A 23550-nucleotide genomic window follows, 5' to 3' on the forward strand; every position below is an offset into this window, starting at 1 on the left:
TATTATTTTGTACTTTTTTACTTCACTGCACAGCATGTGGAAGCTTCGTTCCCTGACAAAGGATTGAACCTGAAACCCCTGCATTAGAAGCATGGTCTTAACCACTAGACCACCTAGATTTTAAACTCACAAAGGCTGGCTCCAGAGAGCATGTTCTCACCACTACCCCATCCTACCTCTCCCCAAGCTCCCTGTGCATATGTGTGCATGCTAAGTCGCTTCTTCAGTTGTGTGTGACCCTGTGTAGCCCACCTGGCTCCTCTGTCCATGGGATTCTTCAGGAAAAAATACTGGAGATGGTTTCCATGCTCTTCTCCAGGAGATCTTCCCGACCCAGGGATCGAATCCATGGGAAAAATCAGATGGCCTGAGGTTTTGCAAAGTGACAGAAAGCTGCAAGAGATGATCACAGATGATCTGCTGCACTCACGTGGAGGTAGGCATCCAGCGCAGTGTCAGTGACTCTCAGCTCTCTGGGTGGCAAGTTTCTGGCTGTGCTCTTGCAGCCTGGTCTGATTCCAGTGTCAAGACTCCCTTGGATCCTGCCCTTTCACTTAGCCTGCTCTTCAATTCCCATCAATTTTTCGAGCTTCCTATTTCCCCTCCAATAAATTATTCTTAAGTGAAATTATTCTTCTGCAACCAGGAACCCTGGCCAACATGATAAGTCATTAATTTACCCATTAGCAGAGAGCCAACTGTGGTAATGAAAGTTGGGGTTCCACACAGAGTCCTTCAGAGCACTACTCCTCCTCTAGCACTCTGGGATTTCCGCTGGTGCGCTTCTAATTCCTTAAACTGTCTGCAGCGGCGGCGGCTGCTGGCCTTACAGGACACCCAGCTTCAGGCCATGTGCATTCAGATGAAGCTTTGTCTGTGCTATGGATCTCCCAGACTAAACTGAATGATTCAGGTTCACACCCTCACTCACATGGGGCCGCAGGCTCAACGACAGGGACAAGAAAGGCCCAGAGGGTTCTAGAGCGTGGAAGGGAACCAAGCCAAGTCACGTTAGTGATTGTGCCCTGGGAATCTGCTGTCCTGGTTTTTACTATTTGATTCTTTTCATTTCATTAGACGCCCTGGTAAGAACCCTTCCAATAAAGTCCTCTTTTTGTGTGAATTTCAATCTGTCTTTATAACACAATAGCTTTGCTGTAAGAATCCTTCCAATAAAGTCCTCTTTTTGTGTGAATTTCAATCTGTCTCTAGTAACACAATAGCTTTGCTACACTGACTTGCTGTACACTCCTGTCTTCTCAGTCCAGCCACCTCGTTCCCTGCCACCCCACACAAGGGAGTTCTTACAAGGAAACTTTTCTCTTGTGATTCAGGTATCATAGAAAAAGAGAAAACAAAAGACGATACAGACTAGAAGCCATTAAAAATGAAAAAAATACCCTTTGAGGACGAAGACTTTTTTACATTGTTTTTCATCTAACTTTACGGTTAGATTTTTCCCTTTTATATCTACTCATAGCATTACAACCTTAAAATTTTCATCTTCTAACTCAGAGCTTTAAAAATGTGGTTTTTCAGATACTTACATACTGGCGACTAATTTGAATTAGGGGAGTTGATATCTTTGTTTCAAGTGTTTAATTATCTTCAGAAAAAAAAAATGTACAGTTTTCCACTGAAAATGATCAAGGCCCAGCAGTGAAATGACTGATTTCCGGACTCAGAAGAGGGGTACAAGATGAACCTGGAGCATGTAGTTATGCCAGAAAGTAAGGAAATGCTCCAAAAACTGATGGAGGTGTGATACGGGAACTAGTGTGCAAATTGGGTACAATTTGAGTACCAAAATGATTCAGTAATGAAATAAAAACCACCAGTAAAACTCTCACACACAAACACACACACACAATCCTAGCTATATGTAAGTTAACATGGATAATAAATAAACCAAAAAAGGGACAGAGGAAGGCTCTTACAGCAGAATGTCTGGTGCCAACCGGTCAGTGGAGAGAAGCTGGAGCTGGAAAATAATTTTCTAGCCATTAAGCCTAAATAGACTTGCAGCCCAGGAACATGACAAATAGTTCTGAAATGGAACTTTGTTATAACCAATGCAACAAAACTTTAGGGGACTCAGATTTTTCAACTCATTAGTGTAAGAAGAGTAAGAGATTTAAAAGTCAGCTTAAGGCTCAGAAAATAATAAGGGGAACTCCAAGCAAAACATTTTTGTTAAAGTACAACCAGGACAACTTATACAAACTGCTAGCAACCTACAACTGGTCAACTAAAATGGAAATAACACCTCACCGGTGGCTAAAAATGCTACAAAATGGGGTGATGCTAGTTGACACTTACTAGTTGACAGAGCCAAGTTAGTCTGCAGTTAAGAAAGGGTAGAACCAGAGTTTGAACTCAGGCAGTCAGACCTAAGAACCTACATTTTTAATCCCTATACCAGTATAAGTTCCAATTCCCCGGTACACATTCCAGTTCCAGCATGAGGTCTGCATCCAAAATCAAGACATCAGAGTTGCTAGAGACATTCAAACTGATTAACAAGCAGCACTTTTCCAAGCCTCATTTGATACCAAAAATCAATAAAAATCACATTTCTCCCCATTTCATTGCTATTGTCGAGACACTTTCTTCCTACACCGAGTGATGTTCATCAAGGTTCTTATCAGAACTCTTTTGTCCCACGTTTATCTGAGGAACTGATAAGAATTTCTTTCTACTAATTTTAGCCATCTCCTTTATTTCTCCCTTATCTCCTTCCACAAGAAAGTACCACGCTGACACCTTGCAAATAGCAGCCCCAAATGGACAGCAAGTTTTATCTTTCCCTGTGCACACCGACCCATGATTTTATTAAGCACAAACAGGATATGGCCCCACTGAATGTACTTTGGAAATGTCCTTAAATCACTTTGTTGCAACAGCATGCTTCCTTGTCAAGAGCTGGTGGCCTTTTGGCTCATTCCACCCTCCACACGGGATCCTCAACTTCTATTTGCAAAACAGTTTTCACCTGAGATACTCAGGCAGTGGCTCATCTAATGCACCCATTATAGCAGTTCAGATGATTTTTATTTTCACTCAAACTGCATGACTTTAGACAAAAAAGGATTCTCTGATTTCTGTGTTTTTGGCGTCATGGCCTCCTCCTCTTCTGTCTTAAGAAATGCAAGTATGCCTTGCTCCCTTACAGAGCAAACTAAACCAGAGGTTTCAAAGTCCATTCTTAGGGTTTTGGATAGTTTCATGTGGTATAGCAACTTTCTAACAAGTTCTGGGTGATTAGCACTGAGATGGCCTGCTAGTCACAGCTGAGGATGATTAAAAAGGGGTTCCTGGGAGGTCAGGCAGTGCTGAAAGGGGCAATAAGAGGGCTGGGGCAATAAGAGGGTTAGGGCAAAGGCCTGGCAGGTACAAAAACAGATTCTAGTCACCTGGATTAAGTATGACTTCCAGGGAAAACATACCTACAAACATCCCTACCCTAGTTTGATTGTAAGTAAATGCAAGCATTTTAGCCCTAAACAGTCTTATCACCAATACATGTAATATGGTCAGCTTCCTGCTTAATTTTCATTTGTCAAGCTCCTGGTATATTCAGGCACTGAATTTTACACACTGACACAGATCATAAAGTATTTCACAAGGAAAGAGGAGTCAGTCTGTCCTTAAAAAGAAAAAGTATGCAGTTAAAGGGCTTCCCAGGTGGCTCAGTGATAAAGAATCTGCCTGCAATGCAGGAGACACAAGTTCAATCCCTTGGTTGGAAAGATACCCTGGAGAAGGAAATGGCAACCCATTCCAGTATTCTTACCTAGGAAATTCCATGGACAGAGGAGTCTGGTGGGCTACAGTCCAAGGGGTGGGAAAGATTGGGGCTAAACAATAACAACAATGCAGCTAAAGCCAGGCCTGCCCCTAATCTTCCTGGAGCCTCAGACAGGAGGACACTAGGGGCCCACATAATTACTTTGTGGGCTATCCACCAACAGACGGTCACAAAATCCTCCTTCTTTGGCAAATGTAGCTTTATAACAACCTGGAAGGCCAAGTACGATTAGAATTCTCAGACCCCTCAGAGTTCTGGGTCAGGCAGGAAAGGGCAGCCCAGGCCAGTGAACAGAATCCTTTCCCTTCCCCACCTAGGCTCCATCTCCTCCCAAAGTGGCCTCAGGCCCACCTGCAGACCTGAGCCCACACTTCCAGCACAGCTGCCTGGTTAGGCACTCTTCAGGGGTGGGGCCTGCCCCACCCCAACGTGCACAGAGCAGGCTTGGGCCTTTGGGTCCAGTGAGGGTCTGGGGTGTGGTGGGCAATGTGGACTCTGGGTGGGCAGCACCATCCACCTGCAGACAGACTCCTCCAGTGGGGAGGGGCACAGCCTGAGGAAGACCAGACACCCCGCCCCCACCCCCGAAACCCAAAGAATAATTACACAGGGGTTCCCTTGTCCAGGTCTGAAGGCAATACTGAAGAAAAACTTTCTCTATTTTTTTCTAACTAGATGCACTTTTCTTTCCTTGAAAAGATTAAAGATTCTGATATAAGCAAGGGTTCCTGTCCAGAACAGTTGAAAGAAAAAAGTTGAAATATTTGCAGCTATCTAGAAAGATCTGACAGCTACTACTCTGATATGAAAGAAGGAAAAGGTAAATATTCCTTAACAGCAAACAGGGTTCTAGAAAGTCACAAGAGAAGGGATCCTGCCCTAAGGCGTACACTGGGCAAACTTTTAACATTCTCTTTCTGTTTTTGAAAGTGAGCGTCCTACCTAGACCTGTGCGGACGCCCAAAGAGCCCGATGAAGAACTAGCCAGAGCGGCTGGGGAACCGGAGTCCCAACCCTAGGAACGAACACAAGGTGAGCTGAGCTGAGCAAGGGAGGTTTGGGCCTTTACGCAAACAGGCCTCCCCAAATGGAGCTCGGGGAGGCAGGCGGAGGCCGTCACAGCGGGGAGAGAGGTTAAGGCTTGGGCTGCACCCCCACGACAGACCCGGTATCTGCTTTGCCTTTTCTCAGTCTGGGCAAGTTCGCCAATTTCGCGTCCTGTTTTTAATTCTCTAAAATGGGGATATCACTTGTCCGCATCACTGGGCGGCAATGCGCATAAGAACAGAGCGCAGTTCCACACTTCGTTAGCGCTCAATCAACCTACTTACTTAGACTCGAGAGCGCAGGGGCCAGGATGAACCCAAAATGTAGATTAAACAGCTCCCCACCACCAACCCGCAACATCCAAAATACGTCCTGCAGAGGTGGTGCGTGCTGGGGACGGAGGGGTGAGGTGAATGAGGCTTTAGGGAGAGAAGCAAACAACGGAGAAAACAGAGGTCAAATGTTACCTCTCAGCTCTGTTTGGGGTCAGGAAGGGGTTGCCTTCCAATGTCACCCAGCTGGAGGTGCAAAGGACTGCTGCCTAAGGGCCCAACTTGCTGTCATCCGCGAGCCCCTGGGAGGAGGAGGAAGCCGCGCAGCAGCATACCGCTCGGTTCCAGGTCCTCCAGCCAGGGATCCGGGCGAGGGAAGCGGCCGGGAGCGAAACGCCCGGAGCTCAGGGGTGGGAGAGGCTCACTCACCCAGCAGCAGCAACTTGAGCTCGCGGCGCGCGTCCTTCTTGTCCCGGCGAAGCTGCCGCTCGATCTCGGCGCTGATGCGCTGCGACTCCTTCTCCTCCGCTGACAGGCAGCAGCAGCCGGCCATGGTACACACAGCCCCCGACAGGCCACGAAGTCTCGAGCGCCCGGACGCTCCGCCGGCCGACCCGCGACGGCACCGGAGTTCGGAGGGAAAAGACCGGGGCCGACTCGAGTTTCGGAGTAAGAGGCCGGGACCGCCCGGGTTCAATCCCCCCTGGAAGGGCGAATCCGGAGCTCTGGGAACGCTCAAGTGCACCGCAGATCCCAACTCACCCAGCCCCACGCCGGGGTAGGTGGAAGGCGAGCCGAGGGAGAGTGTTGCCGGCCCCCGAAAACCAGCACGCCCCTTGGCACAGGAGCTCGACAGTCTGGGAGCGCAGATTGCTCGCCAAAAGTTGGGGCGTCGGGGAGCGGGATCTCCTGGACTCGGGGATGTCCCAGGCAGGCGGCAGGCAAGGAGTGGGTTGGAGGCAGAGGTCCTAGCTGGCCCTCTCCTGCAAAGTTCTGAAAACCTCAGCAGTGACCGCAGCCTAAGACAGACTGGAAAATTTCCCGGAGGCTCTTGTGGCTCGAAGTGGCCGAAGGAGGCGGAGCCTCTCGAACCCGCAGCTCTGGCGTCGGCTCGAGCTGGCCTTCGCGGCCAGCCAAGTCGATGGCGCCCGGGGGCAAGAGGGGGGAGTAGGGAGCTGGGAAGCGGAGCCCAGGCGTCTCGAGTCTCGGGGAGCAGCCCCCACACCCCTTGGCCGTGGTGTCCCGGCGCGGGGAAGGTCGAGGCTGCGGTAACCAGCGTGCCCTGATCTCCAGAACCCGCTCCCTGTCCGGATCCAGGTCCCGACAGGTGAGTGAGGTTTGCCAACTCCCAGCCTCAACTCCTCACAGCTGCAAGAGGAGCCGAGCGCGCCAGGGGCGAGGTTGAGTTCCGCCCAGTTGAAACTGAGGCTCTCACAACCAGCCTCAGCACCACGCACCCCGCGGTTTCCTAGACGGGATCCCTAGGCTTCCCGGACGCCCCAGTCCAGCGCGGGCTCGGGCAAAAGCCTGTGTGAGCCTCGGCTGGGCCTGAGCCGGCTGGCGCTGCTCTCGGAGAAGCCGCTGCCCCCGGGTTCTGTTCTATAGGAAAAGTGCGAAAGCGGGGGGTAAATATTCTCCCGGCCCCTTCCTACGCCGCCGGGGATGGGGGAATGGAAAACGGCTGGCTACTTTGCATTTCATGATGGGAAAGACTCCTTCTTTGGAGAGAGGGCTGACCCGTTTGCAGCAGGTTCCCTGCCCCAGCCCTGAAGCCTGACGGCCGCCTATCTCCTGGAATGTCGGGATCAGATTTGAGCTGCACTAACAAAACCTTAAACATTAAAATGCATCTCTTTGTACCCAAATGGAACGATAGAATCCGTATTATAACAACTGATTTTTGTCTTCTGTGTACATTTTGAGGCAGAAGGCAAAGAGGTTAATGGGGAAAGCAGAAAAGGGCAGGTGGAAGGAAGGGAACCTATTGTCCATTGCAATGAAAATTGTTTTTCCTTCTCTTCAAATCAGCATGTGCCATGAAAACACTTTTTGGAGTTAGGCAATTAGTTAATGCTTCCTCTATTAAGAGCAAGCCTGAGTACCTTTCCTAGGAGTAGCATAAAGCGAAAGTCGACTCTTCGCCACCCCATGGACTGTACAGTCCCTGGAATTCTCCAGGCCAGAATACTGGAGTGGGTAGCCGTTCCCTTTTCCAGGGATCTTCCCAAGCCAGGGGTCGAACCCAGGCCTCCTGCATTGCAAGCGGATTTTTTACCAGCTGACACCCAAGGGAAACCCAGTCAGTTCAAACTGAGGAATATATTGAATGAAGAGAGTGGTATATGTCATTATATAAAGAACTTGACATTAGGATACTATCTGGCTGCAAAGGTCTTATTATTAACAATTTAGGGAATGTAGAGGATCAGGCATTTAAAATGGATGTGCCTACATTATTTTTTTTTTAAATATTTATTTATTAGGCTACATCGGGTCTTAGTTGCTGCAGGCAGGATCTTCTTTGCGTCTTGGGGAATCTTTCCTTTCCTGCACAGAATTTCTAGTTGTGACCTGCGGGCAAAGGTGCATTCTTAAATGCATAACTATTTTAGTTACCTTGCAGGCATAAATTGACAGTAATAGTGACCCCTACAGGAAAGCTCCTGGACATTTCTTACTTGATCATTATCCATTTATTCATACATTTCTCTCTTAGCTCTTACAGATGCATTGACAATTTAAGGATAAGACCCCTTAGCTTCTCAAATGAATAATGGCATCATAATTATTAGTATTTTTTCAATGATGAAAATTAGGGAAATTTTGAACTCCCAAGTTAACTGGAATAACTGACCTGTTAGATCTAAAGTTGCTAAGATTTCAAGAAAGACTTGAAGCTTATTGCTTATGGCAAATCTGCAAAACTTTCCTGAGCTAACCAACTTGGCAGTGTGTATCAGAAAGCATAACTTGTCTATCCCCTTTAACCAAACTAGTAATTCCCCCCTTAAGAAATAATAAGACAAGCCAAAGGTTTTATTTCTAATAACGACAATAATGCAAAAACAATCTAAATGCCCAACAAGGGTGAGAATAGGTCAATAAATTATAGTACATTCATACAATGAGATATATCGATTCAGTTCAGTCACTCAGTCGTGTCCAACTCTTTGCAACCACATGAACTGCAGCATGCCAGGCTTCCCTGTCCATCACTAACTCCCAGAGCTTGCTCAAACTTATACCCATCGAGTTGATGATGCCATCCAAGCATCTCATCCTCTGTTGTCCCCTTCCCCTCCTGCCTTCTATCTTTCCCAGCATCAGGGTCTTTTCCAAGGAGTCAGTCCTTCGCATCAGGTGGCCAAAATATTGCAATTTCAGCGTCAGTCCTTCTAGTAAATATTCAGGACTGATTTCCTTTAGGATGGACTAGTTGGATCTCCCTGCGGTCCAAGGGATTCTCAAGAATCTTTTCCAACACCACAGTTCAAAAGCATCAATTCTCTGGTGCTCAGCTTTCTTTATAGTCCAACTTTCACATCCATACATGACTTCTAGAAAAACCATAGCTTTGACTAGATGGACCTTTGTCAGCAAAGTAATATCTTTGCTTTTTAATATGCTGTCTAGGTTGGTCATAGCTTTTCTTCCAAGGAGCAAGCCTCTTTTAATTTCATGGCTGCAGTCACCATCTGCAATGATTTTGAAGCCCAAGAAAATAGTCTTTCACTGTTACCATTGTTTCCCTGTCTATTTGCTATGAAGTGATGGGAACAGATGCCATGATCTTAGTTTTCTGAATGTTGAGTTTTAAGCCAGCTTTTCCACTCTCCTCTTTCACTTTCATCAAGAGGCTTTTGAGTTCCTCTTTGCTTCCTGCCATAAGGGTTTTGTCATCTGCATATCTGAAGTTATTGATATTTCTCCCAGCAATCTTGATTCCAGCTTGAGCTTCATCCAGCCTGGCATTTCACATGATGTACTCTGTATATAAGTTAAATAAGCAGGGTGACAGTATACAGCCTTGACATACTCCTTTCCCAACTTGGAACCAGTCTGTTGTTCCATGTCCGGTTCTAACTGTTGCTTCTTGACCTGCATACAGGTTTCTCAGAAGGCAGGTAAGGTGGTCTGGTATTACCATCTCTTTAAGAATTTTCCACATTTTCTTGTGATCCACACTAGTCATTAAATACGTGAATATGTAACAAATATGTGAATAAAAATGATTTAGTGGAAAAACCACAAAATATGTTGAATGTAAAAGTATAATACAAATTTTATTATGGGAACGCACATATGCATCTTTAAGGGACTAAAAGAACATACACCAGCAAGTTAACCTGCTCTGAGTCATAGCTTTTTCGTTGATTTTAATTCTCTGACATAAAATTATTTGGGGCAGCTTGCATAGAGTAATCTAGGCCCTAATTTCCTCAGCTGTAAAAATGAAAGGGGATGAACCAGAATAAACTCACGGAAATCTCCCGGCTCTAACATCAATTATTTCTTTGAAGATTTTTCACTTATAAGGTAGTATAAAAACAATCATAAACCAAAAGTTATTGACCAGTGATAACTAGAGAGGATTGTAAAACTAATATATCACAAGTCAATTATTTTTATATTTCTATGTTTTTTATTCACATCTCTTATTTTCCTTTAAGATCTAGGGAAGGGATGGGAATAATTTTTAAGTTACTGCTTCATTTGCAACATTGTTACTGAAATTCAGTTTATTGTACATCAGTGCGGGATTAAATCTCAGAAATAGAGGTTTGGGTGAAGCAGAAAGAAATAGCTTTATTGCTTTGCTGTGGCAACCGGGCGCCACAGCAGGCTCATGCCTCAAGGCTGTGTGTCTGGCCTCTGGAGGGGGTACTGAGGAGTCTTCCTGTGTGCAAGGAGCAGGACGTGATCAGCTCGTGGGCATTCGTCTGATTGGTTGTTAGTGAGATAACTAGGAGTCAGCATCATCAACCTTCTGGTTCCAACTGGTCTGGAGTCTTAAGTGCAACACACAGTTAACTTTTTCCACCTGGTAGGGGTTTCAGTATCTGCCAAACAGCTCAAAGGACGTGGCTCCGAATATTATCTGTAGCCCTTGAGGAAGAACTAAAGAACCTTGACTTTGTTTAATAGCTAAAGTACTATTTTGTCTTGCTTGACTGTTTTCCTCCTTTCTCCATTTTCTCACTTCTTGATTAAACATATTCCTTGACTAAAGTTTTTCTACCGATAAAAGGCAAACAGAGGACAAAGATGGAGGTCTTTTCTGGGAAGGCTTCCTGGGGTCCTGCTCAGTTACAACATCTTTAAAAGAAGGGGGTTTTTGAAAAGAAGTCTCAGTAAAAAAGAATATTTGTTTTCTTAGGTTATTCCCAAGGTGCTGCAATCCCATTTCATTCCTCTTGAAGATCAGAGCACAGCCTGAACATGACTTTTCTGATATCTGCCAAGTGCTGGGCTGCAAAGGTGAATTAATTTTCTGAATGTCCACTGAGCCCATGTCAAGGCTATTACCAGGCTCTGAAAATTCAGACACTGAGACATTCCAGACTTTCAGTGGGCTATAGATAGTAGAAAGAAATAAGACTAAGACTGTAAAATCTGAAGACAGCCCTCCTTGCTTCCTCCCAGAGAGTGGAGCACAGAATAATCTGGGTGGTTGCCCACGTCCTCCAGAGGTACACGGTGGGCCCTTCAGCTAACATCTCCCTTCCGCTAAGCCTCACCTCTGCCATCACTCCTGGAATTTCAGACAAACGTAACCATGTGTTCTCCCCACCTCTATGTCTCAGTTCATGCTGTTCCCTCTTCCAGGAATGCTATATTTCACCCAAGACAAAATTAGGTACTTTCTTTCCCAAACACGTCTCTTCTGAGAAACCATCTCCACCCCTTGTCAGTCAGACACATCTTTCTCCGCTGCCTGAGCACCTCCTGTGTTCCTCTCAACATCTCGCTTTATTACGCCTCTTTGTTTCTTCTCCTAATTCGTTAGTTACAGGTAGAGAGTTTTTTCTTGTTCATCTCGGTATTTCTAAATAAAATGTAGTTGACTGAATAAAACTGAAACCACAAAGAATTAGCTGAGATAAGAGAAAGAGGAAACTAGAAGAACATAAAGTTAATGCGGTGGAAAATAGTAAAAAACAAAACAAACGAAAAACCTAGCACCACCCCAATAACAAAAAACCAAGCAAGTCCACAGCAAATCAATATGTGTTTAGGAAGGACTTTGTCCCTTAGAGGGAAAGAGTGCCCTGTTTCTAAGGAAATTCCAAGGAAATGTGCGTGTAGAGGGCTAGAAAGACATCATTCTCTTTGACAAAGGTAGCATGTTAGAATTTTAACAAATAACAGAGAATAAAATGGGCACCATGGTGGTTCAGACTACAAAGAATCTGCCTGCAATTCAGAAGACCCCGGGTTCGGGAAGATCCCCTGGAGACAGGAATGGCCACCCACTCCAGTATTCTTGCCTGGAGAATTTCATGGACAGAGGAGTCTAGTGGGCTACAGTCCATGAGGTTGCAAGAGATGGACATGACTTAGTGACTAAAACACACATCACACCAAATAGAATAAAAACATGACTTTGAAGTCCACAAGGCTAAAATAGCACTAATAATAATACACCTATGATGCTTTTCAAATTGCACATATGACCCATTCTTAGGTTGTGACCAGCATTTTTTAAGAAAAAGAGTAGTATATCAATAGGAAATAACAAAAATGCAATGTGTATTTCAGTTGTAAACATAAGTATCAACTCTTAAGCAGACAAGTCATTAGTGGGGGTTTGCTTCTCCATATGCTAAGTGGGTTGGTCTAAATAATTCCCAATTTTCTAATTCATTTTTCTGAGACCAACATATTCCCAATTTTTCATTCAATTTTATAAGTTCAGTGTGTTCTCTAAAATGTTGTGCGCCCTCCTCTCCCCTCTCTATGCCCCTCATTCTCCACCCAGTCATTTTCAGTTTTGATGAGTGTGGAATGTAAAAGTCAGTGGGGTGGTTGGTGATGGGTATTTAGACAAATAGGTAATAATTATACCTGGTGGTAGAATGTACTTAACATCCATTTTTCTAAGACAGTCAACATGTTAACATGTTTCTCCAAAATATTTTCTGCCTAAAGACCAGAAACTATTTATTATGTAACTTCTACTGAAAAGGCTAGAATCATAGACAATGAAGCCTGCCTTCAAACACACAAGACTGTGAGTGGGCAGGAGTTGCTATTGTTTGTTTCTGAATCTGACTTCCTATGGGAGTTAGGTATCTGAAGAATTTAAGAAGTAGAAATCTTTAAGATGAGGAATTTGGACATTTTTATTTTGCTTTTCTTCCCCTTTTTGCTTAAGTCGCACTCCCCCTGAATTAACAAATGTTAATAACCTATGTTTTCTTCTTTGTTATACTCCTATAATCATGTATAGACTCATAAACACTCATTAATGTAAATACATATAGACCTACAAACACTCGTTAATGTAAATCCGTATATATGGACAGAGTTTGTCATCTTAGTTTAAAAATGAGACTGTATTGTATCACATGAACTCTGTATTTTGATTTTCTCTTTTAACAGTTTCTTGTGGAAATCCAAGTAAACTCTGATTCAGTCTTTCATACATAATATTCCTCAGTGTGAAAGGACTATAGTATATTCATTTTTCCCATTTGAAGGACATTCTCTTTTATTTCTAATTTTGGCCACCAAAAACAAAGCTGTAATAGCATCTTTGTATGTAAGTCTTCATGCACTTGTGTTTTTATTTCTGTGGGATAGATTCTCAGGGAAAAAACTGCTGAACTGAAGGATGCATACATTTTTCATTTCATAGATGTGGCCAGATTCCTTTCCAAAAAAATGAAAATAATTCACATTTCTACCCAAAATAGAAATACCCATGTCCCTACTAGCAATAAATATGACCACTTATGAATTTTTGGCTGTCTGAAGGGATTCAAATAATATTAAAGTGTTGCTTTACTTTGTATTTCTGTGACTACTCGTGAATTTGTACATTTGTTCATAGCTTGTTAGTATTTGCATTTGTTACCCTGTGAATTGTCTATCCACATCCCTTGCTCATTTTTAAAAATTGGGTCATTTGTCTTTATCTTGACAATCTGTAAGAGGTCTTCGGTAGTACATATCAACTCTTTGTTATCTAAATTACAAATTTTCAAATATATTGCTTGTTCTTTTATCATTTTAAATGGAATCTTTTGCCATCAAAAATTTTATTTTTACATATCCAAGTATCTCTATTTTCTTGTGTAACTTCCAGAGCCCCAGTCTTTGTAAGAAGGTCTCTCCATTTTTAGATTGTACATGCAACATCTTAGATTTTCTTGCAAGCACTTTTATTATTTCACTTTTGAAATTTAAATATTTGATCCATCTGGTGTTTATTTTTTTAAAATATGTAAGATAGGACAGTAATTTTATTTTCTTCCAGATGGATTGCCAGTTGTACCAACATCATTTGTTGAATAGTCCATTCTTTTTCCAGTGACTTAAACTTCAATCTTTGTCATGTATTACACTCTCATATTGATTGAGATCCATTTCTTTGAGTCTACGCTGTTCCACTGAGCTAGCTATTTCTTTCTACATCAATACCATCCTGATTTGATTACAGGGGCTCTTTGAAACATTTTGATATCTGATAGGCCGTTGGAGAAGGAAATGGCAACCCATTCCAGTGTTCTTGCCTGGAGAATCCCAGGGATGGCGGAGCCTGGTGGGCTGCCATCTATGGGGTCGCACAGAGTCGGACACGACTGAAGTGACTTAGCATCAGCAGGCCATATCACCCTTTTAGAGTTATCAAACTCTTAGTTGTGTTCAGATATTTATTCTTCCATATGAACTATTCAAATATTCCTCAACTTATTATGGAGTTATGTCACAATAAACCCATCAAAAATTGAAAATATAATAAGTAAAAAATGCATTCAATACACCTAATCTACTGAACAATACACCTAATCCACCATTCTTAGCCTAGCCTATCTTAAAGGTGCTCAGAACACCAGCATTAGCCTAGAGTTGTGCAAAATCATCTCACACAGGGTCTACTTTTATAATAAAGTGTTGAATACCTCAGAGAATTCATAGAATACTGTACTGAAAGTGAGAAACAAAATAATGATATGGATACCAAGACCCTGCATTTCTAAGAGTCTCCCAAGTGATGCCAGTGCCTCTGTCAGTTGACCACACTCTGCCATACAGTGCCAGCCCACCACACAAGGCCTAGGAATTTCACTTTGCTCCCAGGTCTGGCACAAATTAAATTGTCTTCAGAAAGGGTTCCCAGGAATCCCTGTTCTCCCCCTCCCCAGTTCAGCAGCAATCATTGTAATGTCGCACACTGCAATGTGATGGCGTGGTGGTGGTTGTTTTTCTGCTGACATACTTCGTCTCCTTCAGGACAGGAGGCACATTTTCACACCTTTTTCATCCCCTCAGGAAAACCTTGGAGAGGGTGATGGCACCCCACTCCAGTACTCTTGCCTGGCAAATCCCATGGAAGGAGGAGCCTGGTAGGCTGCAGTCCATGGGGTCGCAAAGAGTCAGACACGACTGAGAGACCTCACTTTCACTTTTCACTTTCATGCATTGGAGAAGGAAATGACAACCCACTCCAGTGTTCTTGCCTGGAGAATCCCAGGGACGGGGGAGCCTGGTGGGCTGCCATCTATGGGGTCGCATAGAGTCGGACACGACTGAAGCGACTTAGCAGGAAAACCTGGCACCAAACATATGGAAGTACTAAAGAGAGTTGTTGAATGAACAGAGCTAACATGCAATGAGTAATCACCAGGCACCAAGAACTGTGCTAATCACTTTTTACAGCCTAAGTCACGTCATCCTCACAACAGCCCTGTATGGCAGGTGCTGTTTTTTCCCCCACATTTTACAGATGAGGAAACTAAGGTACAAAAAAGGGTACAATTGACATGTTCACAGAACTGGAGGGTGATAGAACTGGGATTCTAACGCCAGTCTGACCTCAGAGCCCATGCTCTTATCCACTATACTATGCTACCTACAATGAACAAACAAACACAGAAGTGGATCTGGTGCAGGAATCACTACTATTTATTTAGAATATATTTCACTTTTTTGTTGGAGTCCACGTGCCTGGGCTGTATTGTGCATTCAAAATAAATTCACATTGTCTTTCTGGGAATAATGTTGAGCTGTTTAACTTTGAATCTGCCCTGAACACTGATTCACCATTGTTATAGCAATTTTTCAGTCCAAGAAAAAGTAGATGGTCTAAGCAAAAGACATGTTTGTTTGGCATCCCTACGGGAGATAGTGTCCAGCATTATATGGAAATCCTATCTCATCCCTGAGGATTACAAGGAACTAAGAAGGGTTCTTAGCCATCTGATGCAAAGAGTCAACTCATTGGAAAAGACCCTGATGCTGGGAAAGGTTGAGGGCAGGAGAAGAAGGGGGCAAGAGAGGATGAGATGGTTAGATAGCATCACCCACTCAACGGACATAAATTTGAGCAAACTCCAAGAGATAGTGAAGGACAGGGGAGCCTGGCGTGCTGAGGTCCATGGGTTGCAGAGAGTTGGACATGACTTGCGACTGAACAACAACAATAATAAATAAGGCGTCTGGTTCCATTCACAACACATGACCCAGGTGTGGCCTATCAGAGCACTCCATCTCCTTAATCACAGAGATTGGTTTAGAGCTGTGCACATGACCTACATGCCTGGCCAATGAGAACATTCCATCTTTTAACCAGAGATTGGTTCAGGGAATGCTAAAGGAAATCCTTCTTGAAACTTCCCAGAGCCATCTTAAAGTCTGTGTTCCGCATTCTCTAGAAGAACAAGTTTGAAAATATGAAATAATCTGATGGCCATCTTTGCAAAGATATGGGGCATTTCTCCCTGTGTATGACACCAACATAGATAGAATGTGAGCCAAGAAATGAAGAGAAAGAGAATATTCTTCTCATGATTTGAACACCTGAATTCAGATAACTAGTTACTAGGTCAGTGAATTTCTTTGATTGTTTAAGCCAGGTAGATTGGATTTCTATGTCTTGCAACCGAAAGAATCATGGCTAATGTATCTGACCCATAAGAAATTAAGAGGTGGGTATTAGTTTGTAGAAAAAATTGAATACCTTGATTTCTATTGATAATTTATAGTGCCCTAATATTTCAATGCCTACTTTATTACCTTCTATAAGAAAGACTAATGGTAAATGGTCATCAAATTCTTCCTACTTTGTCATAAGAATAAGCTGGACATGGATCAGGAAGCAATCAATATAAATGAGCAAATAGGTCTTTTTAGAGTTGGCATGGGGATTGTGTTTTGGTTTGAGTTCCTACCAAATTTTCTTTCTTGATTACTGCTACTTAAGGATCTGTGGTCAGATAGGTTTTTTAAAAATGCATGTGTTAGTAAATTTTTAGGAGTGGCAAATTTACAAAAATTTCTGAATATGTAAAAGAACTAAACATTTGAACCAAATTGTATAACAAGCGCTCTCTTTAATATGGTGTCAGTTGATTTTTAAAAGCCAGCTTGTCAGAAAGATCTGTACTTGTATCAAGATTACATCGTTGAATCTGAAGAAATACAAACAATAAGTGTATTGCTAGTAAGGCCAGTCAGTCTAGCACCGGCACTGTAGAATTTAGAGAGCAAAGGCATCCTGGTAAATGATTACATAAACTAAAAGACTTCGCTTTAGTCTGAGTGCTGTTTGTTTCTGTTTGGCTGATTTATGTAAGAGTAACATGGTTTCCCTCTGGCCATTGTCTTTATTTTCTTTGGCTCTTTAACCATTATGTGTGCCAGAAGCGGCCTAGGACCCTGAGCTGCCTTAGGAGCCAAATGACCTACTGGCCAGCGCAAACACGTCTGACAGGTTCAGTGACCTCCCCGCCCCCCACCTCTCCCACAAAGAGCTGAGCCAGCCAGGCATGGGCTGTTATCCAGCGGTATGCAAACAGGTCCAGGGGTATTTCTGAGTTCAAATTCTGACTTGGGCTGCAAGGCTGTCTTCCAGACTACCCTGACAAATGCTGTCAGTCAAGCCATGCCATCTTCTTCCATGCATGTTTATCCTTATGGCAGGGATCAGAGAAATGCAACTCCTGGTCCGCAGGGAGACTGGTCTAGCACTATTTTTAGCCTACCCTGAAAGTACTTAGATGTGGGTCATAGGCTCCAGGATCACAAAGGAGGGGAGCTCTTTGGGAGAGAATGTTTTCTCTATTACAAATATTCTCTTAATGAGTACACTAGTGTTTAACCTCCTTCCTTGGACATAGTCCTTACTCAGCATAATACTTCTTTTATAAACAATTAACTAATTCATTTTAAGCTCTGTTACTTTTTTGGGAGTTTTGCTCATATGCCTGCTGAGGTTTCTCAGAGACGTGGACTATCCAGAGAGATTCCCGGTGCCCCAGAACAGGTTGTCATGATTTGTTCTCATCCTAAAGGTCTGGCTGGGGCAAGAGCTGAGGAGCTTGTCACCCGTGGTGGCATGAATGTTGAGGCTCTCAGGGTTCTTGATTTGCCTCCCTTTTTCCATCCAGCTCCTGCCTGCCCTCACCTCTTAACACTAAAAGACAGCAACAACACCCCCATTCGTTGTCATGAATATGTTCCAGGCACAGCATAAAATTCTGTTGGTGGATCATCTCATTTAAAGGTGCTAGGCTTATCCACCTTTATCCATCTTTAAAGACGCGAACATTGAGGTTTGTAGAGGTTAAGGTTAGGGAAGTGGTGGACCCAGAACTGTTAAATCCAGAACTATCTGCCTCTCACATCTTTACTCTTAACCATAATCATATACTGGGCTACTTTAGAGCCTCCCTTGTGAGGATGCGGGGGTGGGGGTAGGGTGGGGTGTCTGTGTGGAATTATTGTTTAGTCCACCAGGCTCCTCCATCCATGAGATTTTCCAAGCAAGAATACCAGAGTGGGTTGCCATTCCTTCTCCAGGGGATCTTCCCAACCCAGGGAGCAAACCCATGTCTCCTACTTGACAGGAGTATTCTTTACCACTGAGCCACCTGGGAAGCCCTGTGGGGGTACATGATGGGGGGTGGTTACTCAGAATACTTCTAAATAAAATTAAAAATTAATTTCTATCTCTGTGTGCTATATAACTTTAATATGACTAAAGTTTTCCTTACTTGCTATTTGGAAATTGTTCTAGTGTAGAAAAAATTTGCAAGAATGCTATAATGAACACCAGTAAACTCTTCACCCATTGTGAACACTTCCCCCATATCTGTTTTATCTTCTCTCACTCTCTCAAAATGTGTATTTGCTAAACTACTTGAAAGTAAGCTACAGACATCATGATACTTCTCCCCTGTATAATTCAACCAGTGTTGCCTAAGAATTAGGATATTTTCCTACAAAAGCTCTGTATGATGATCACACCTAAGAAATTTCACAATTTCATAATATAATTTAATGTACAGTGCATATTTAATTTTAACCAGTTGCCTCAAAAATATATTTTATAGCTTTAAAAAAAAAATCTAAGATGTAATCAAAGCTTACCCACTGCAGTTGGTTTTTATCTTCTTAGTCTCTAATCTAGAGCCTTCCCTCCGCCTTTTGTTGCTTTTCATGCTATTGATTTTTTTTGACAAGTTCAGGCCACTTGTAGACTATCCCACAGCTTCAATTTATCTGAGGGTTCCTCATTATTTGATTCTAGTTAAAAAATATTGGCAAGAACAGTACAGGTCATTTGGGTAGTTCTTATTTCATTATATTTGGAGTAGGAAATAGCAACCCACTCCAGTATTCTTGCCTGGAAAATTCCACAGACAGAGGAGCCTGGTGGGCTACAGTCCATGGTGTCACAAAGAGTCAGACATGACTGAGCACTCACACACACACACACACACACAGTGGGAATATGATTTAAAATATTAAACTCATACATTAAAACAAACCAAAAACAAGAGTATAGTTGATTTCTTTTCTGATCGATGGATGAGAAAACCCAGTGACTTGACCCCTTGCTATTCATAGTGTGGTCAGCAGACTTCCGACATTTTAAAGCCCCAGCCCCACCGCCCCCACCCCAGATCTACTGAATCAAAATCTGCATTTTAACAATATTCCCAGGTGATTCGCATGCACGTTAAAATTTGAGAAGGACCAATTCAAGATATTAACTAGAAGATGGACACCTGGCATACTGGCTTTTCCAAATCAAAGGTTTATTTGTGGCAGACACTCTTAGGACATAATATCCATTTCCTCTTTTTCCTGACTTAAAGGAAAAATTGTACCTAGCTAAAAAGCTATGTTTTCAATCTCTCTTGAAGTTAGAAGTTGCCATGTGACACAGTTGTGGCTGATGAGATGGAAATGAAAGTCACTGGCGGAAGGTTTTAGAAAAGAGTGAGGATTCATTAGGGGAAACACTACCACAGTAACCACATACATGGGTTATTTTAACAACAGGAGGTCCTGGTAAGGAATGCAGAACGAACAAGCTACCACCAACCAGAAGAATTAGGGAAAGGTCAAAAGGAGAGAGGAGATGTCAGCCCATCTGTCCTGCTAACCTCCCAGAATCATCCTCGCTGGAATCTCCATCTCGGCTGAGTGCTGCTCAGGTTACCAGAGGGACCTCGAGTCCGAATGATTGGCTGGGAACAACCTGAGACTTTGAGCCATGTTGCGGAGCAGTTCTCCTGGGTTTCCTTACCCTGCTACTCTCCACCCAGGTGCCCCATGCCCTTAAAGCCTACTAACAAAAAAGAGTGAACCCAAGACTTGCCTTACCCTGTGTTACAAATGTTTTTTCCTTCTCATGAGATAGTAATTCTAGCCCTTTTGGTGGCTCACTGTCTCTATAAATTTCCTGTGACTTTAGCGTGGAAAGGGAAATGTGTGTGTACATGTGTACACTATGGCATATGTCTTTCCAAATTGTTATGTGTCCTGTTCCAAAAATATGTGAAATAGTTCTTATATCTCAGTTTTTATCACTGCTCAGGATTAGCCTTTGCCCAGAAAAATATTTAATCTCTAGTACTTGGCTTCTTCTCCCCTAGGTACAATTAATTCCTGCTTGGATGTAATGAGTTCTCACTCCAATTTTGAAACCCCTCCCACCCCATAATCTATTGGTAAGTCTTTTTAGTCAGTAGAAGGGTTAAATATTTGTTGAATGAGTCTATTTGTTAAACATTTATTAAGCACTCTATTTGCAAGGACTGCACCTGGCCAAAGTGGTTGGCAAACTTTTCTATAAAGGGCTAGATAGTAAATACTTTGGCTTTATGAATCAAGAGACAAAAGTGCATCTTACATTGCCACTTACGTGATTATTTAAAATATAACTTAAAAATGTTACTTCATACTTTATACTTCACATCTTCACATACTTTACTTCACAAAACTTAACTCAAAATAAATCAAAGACTTAAAATGTAAGAGCTACAACTATAATATTTTTAGACTAAAACACGGGAGTACCACTTTGTAACCGTGGATTAGGCAATGGTCTTTTAGATATAATACCAAAAAGCAAGAAAAGAAAAAAATAGATAACTTATATTTCACCAAAATTAAAAATTTTTATGCATAAAAAGAAAATTATTAAGGTAAAAAGGCAACCTATGGAAGGGAAGGAAATGTTTGTAAATCATATGTCTGATAAGTGTTTAATATTCAGAATATATAATGACCTCCTGCAGTCAACACAAAAAAACAAATAACCCTTTTAAGATTTTTAAATGGGCAAAGGACTTGAATAGACATTTCTCCAAAGAAGATAAACCAAAGTTTGAAAAGATGCTTAACATCATTAGTCACTTGTGTGTGGATGCATGTTCAGTCATGTCTAACTCTTTGGGACCCCAATGGAACTGTAGCTTGCCTAGTTCCTCTGTCCATGGGATTTTCCAGGCAAGAATACTAGAGTGGGTTGCCATTTCATCCTCCAAGAGATCTTCTGGACCCAGGGATAGAACTCACATTTATTGTACCTCCTGCCTTGGCAGGCAGATTCTTGACCACTGTGCTACCTGGGACTTAAGTAGTGACCTTAAAAATCAGTAGCTTAAAATTGGGAATGGTGGAGGAGTATTTCAACCATGGAAATCAGTGCTCATTACCAGTACCACAGTCCTGCACGGCTCCCTGTTAACCATTTACCAGGATACCACTGGGTGGGTCGTCTCATATCATGAAAAGAAAGCAGGCCCCTTTTGCTAATGCTGCTCTGAGCCTGGGAACATAGCCATTGCATCTCCAGCAACTGATGTGGGCCCTGCACCTCAGATGTGCCCCAACGGCAAGTGTGGGATTCCTAAGATGCATGGTGTCCTAGGTCAGGGGACCTCAGAGTAGACACAAACATGGTCTTATCAGTAGGTATGGGAGCTTCCTAGCAGCTACGCATACAGTGTGGAATTCCAATTGCAGACTTCTAGGGTTTGCCAAGTTTCACTTGCCGTTGTTTTATCCTGGAACTCTCATCTCTAAAGATGCTTAAAATACCCACCATAGAAATATACTGGGCAAACTGAAAACAGAATGAAAGTTTCAGGGACCTTTTAAGTTTCAGCAGCCCATCTCAACGGGACAGGCCCATAGTCCTCTAAACTGCAAAAGTGCTCCTTCAAGGCTCCTAAGGGCCAAAGCAGTGTGGTCAAAGGCCTGTGCCAAAGGGAACCCCATCAGCTCTTTGCTACTATGGTTTGGTTTAATTACCCTCTTAATTAAAGAGGGTAAGCTGCCTTATTTTACCCATGGGTTTTTGGAACAGAAAAATATCTGGCCTTTGCATTCTTGAAGAAAACAGGAAGAGAGAAAATCAACCCAGATCAGATTTCAAGTCTTGAGGGATAAGAATTCAAAGAAAAAAGAATCTTTTCAGAATTGCCTGTGTATCTTCTTAGATTTTAGAGACCCTCGTTTTATAACCAAGGCCTTGTTTTGCAGGGATCTAGGAGGCTCCCTGAAATAGACTGGGTTCAGTGCCTTGTGGCTGCCCTGGTGGCTCAGATGATAAAGAATCTGTCTGCAACATGGGAGACCTGGGTTTGATCTCTGGGTTGGGAAGATCCTCTGGAGAAGGGAATGGCAACCCACTCCAGTATTCTTGCCTGGAGAATCCCATGGACGGGGGAGCCTGGTGGACTACAGTCCATGGGGTCGCAAAGAGCTGGACATGACTGACAGACTAAGCACAGCAACCACTCTAGTATTCTGCCTGGGGAATTCCATGGACAGAGGAGCCACAGGGTCACAAAGAATCTAACTCGACTGAGTGCCTTTCACTTTTCAGTGCCCTGTAATACCTGGAGCCAAATTTTAGTTAGCCTTGGCAATGAAACAAAGGTAATGCATACATAACTTAAGAGAACCTACCCTTAACCACGGCCTTTCACTCTCCAAACCTGATCAACACTTCAGTAAAGGCTTTAAATAAATACGGAGTAGCTGATGAACATGAAAATGACTCAGAATCAGACAACAAAAGAGAAAAATAAGACGCTGGCTAACTATAGAAGTTGCTCCGTACACACTGTCAAATGAACCACTGTTGTTCCTTGGGGTCAAGTTCTACTCCCACCTCTTTGCTATGGTTGAATTGGCATTTCAAGAGGAGAAACTGCCTATCACATCCTAAGAGAAAAACGGGAGGAGGCTGGGAAGATGAAGGGCCAAGCAGAGCAGCTCTCAGCAACTTTTAATTGTTTCCAGGATAGGTCAGAAAAAAATCTGACTAGGCAGGCTTACTCTAGGAGTTGAAAGGTCAAGTTAAAATATTTGGCTCAAATAATATTCAGTGAGTTCCTGTCTTTTTCTGTGCATGGAGGGGTCTTCAAGATGATGATAGAGATGGACCAAAGGTCAGGTCCTGGTAGGTCAAACCCCAGTCAGAGTGAGGAGCGCTAGAGGTACTGCTTAACATCCCTGTTTCTGGGCAGAGAGGCGGTGAGAACTATCACGCCCCAGGCCCGTACTAATAATGACAGTCCCCAGCACACCATTTCCTTCATAGGAAGATACAAAGAGAAGGGACGCCACTGACTGAAAATAGTCTCTAAAACATGGGAAGGATAGCAGAGCCTTAAAACTAAGGCTTTTAAGGAAAAATGACACTTTCTTTTCAAAAGTGTATGGACAGAATATGATTTTAAAAGACAGAAAATTCCATAAGCAAGGATTGGGCTGCCAAATACAAAAACCTTATCACAAGTAGCAGGAGTCTCCTGTTTCGGTTTCACATCCCTCCATACACACCAATTTTCTGGAAAGAACTTGGTGCTATCACCCCAACTTCACAAAACTGCCAGAAAAAGAAGAGCTAGATTTCAGCTTCTCTCAAAAGCCTTGATGGTTTCTAAAAGTCACCGT

At 43.0% G+C, this 23550-nt stretch overlaps 1 protein-coding gene and 1 long non-coding RNA gene across 8 annotated transcripts in view; one reads left to right on the top strand and one right to left on the bottom strand.

The window, feature by feature from the left end:
- The window catches only part of GNA14 (G protein subunit alpha 14), a 201162-nt gene extending 194110 nt beyond the window's left edge, over nt 1–7052 (bottom strand). For 2 of the 5 annotated variants that reach the window (XR_015169763.1, XM_086415625.1), the window contains exon 1: nt 5557–6473. Coding sequence is in view for 2 of the 5 variants with exons in the window: in XM_086415625.1 (XP_086271751.1) it covers nt 5557–5680 (124 nt within the window). In the remaining 3 variants the exon portion in view is untranslated. Of the gene's footprint in view, nt 1–5322 lie in introns of all 5 variants that reach the window. The other 3 variants (XR_015169764.1, XM_086415622.1, XM_086415624.1) reach the window with 3 other exon arrangements.
- LOC147367067 (uncharacterized) overlaps nt 4439–23550 on the top strand; it is a 38658-nt gene continuing 19546 nt past the window's right edge. The window contains exons 1-2 of one of the 3 annotated variants that reach the window (XR_015169773.1): nt 4439–4628; nt 4739–4840. This is a non-coding gene — a long non-coding RNA (uncharacterized LOC147367067). Of the gene's footprint in view, nt 4629–4709; nt 4841–19638; nt 19905–20234; nt 20310–23550 lie in introns of those variants that run through there. The other 2 variants (XR_015169775.1, XR_015169774.1) reach the window with 2 other exon arrangements.

This window comes from Bos grunniens, chromosome 8 (genome assembly GCF_055505025.1).
Source record: "Bos grunniens cultivar Pamir isolate PY7600 chromosome 8, Bosgru_T2T1.0, whole genome shotgun sequence".
Classification (NCBI taxonomy): Eukaryota; Metazoa; Chordata; class Mammalia; order Artiodactyla; family Bovidae; genus Bos; species Bos grunniens.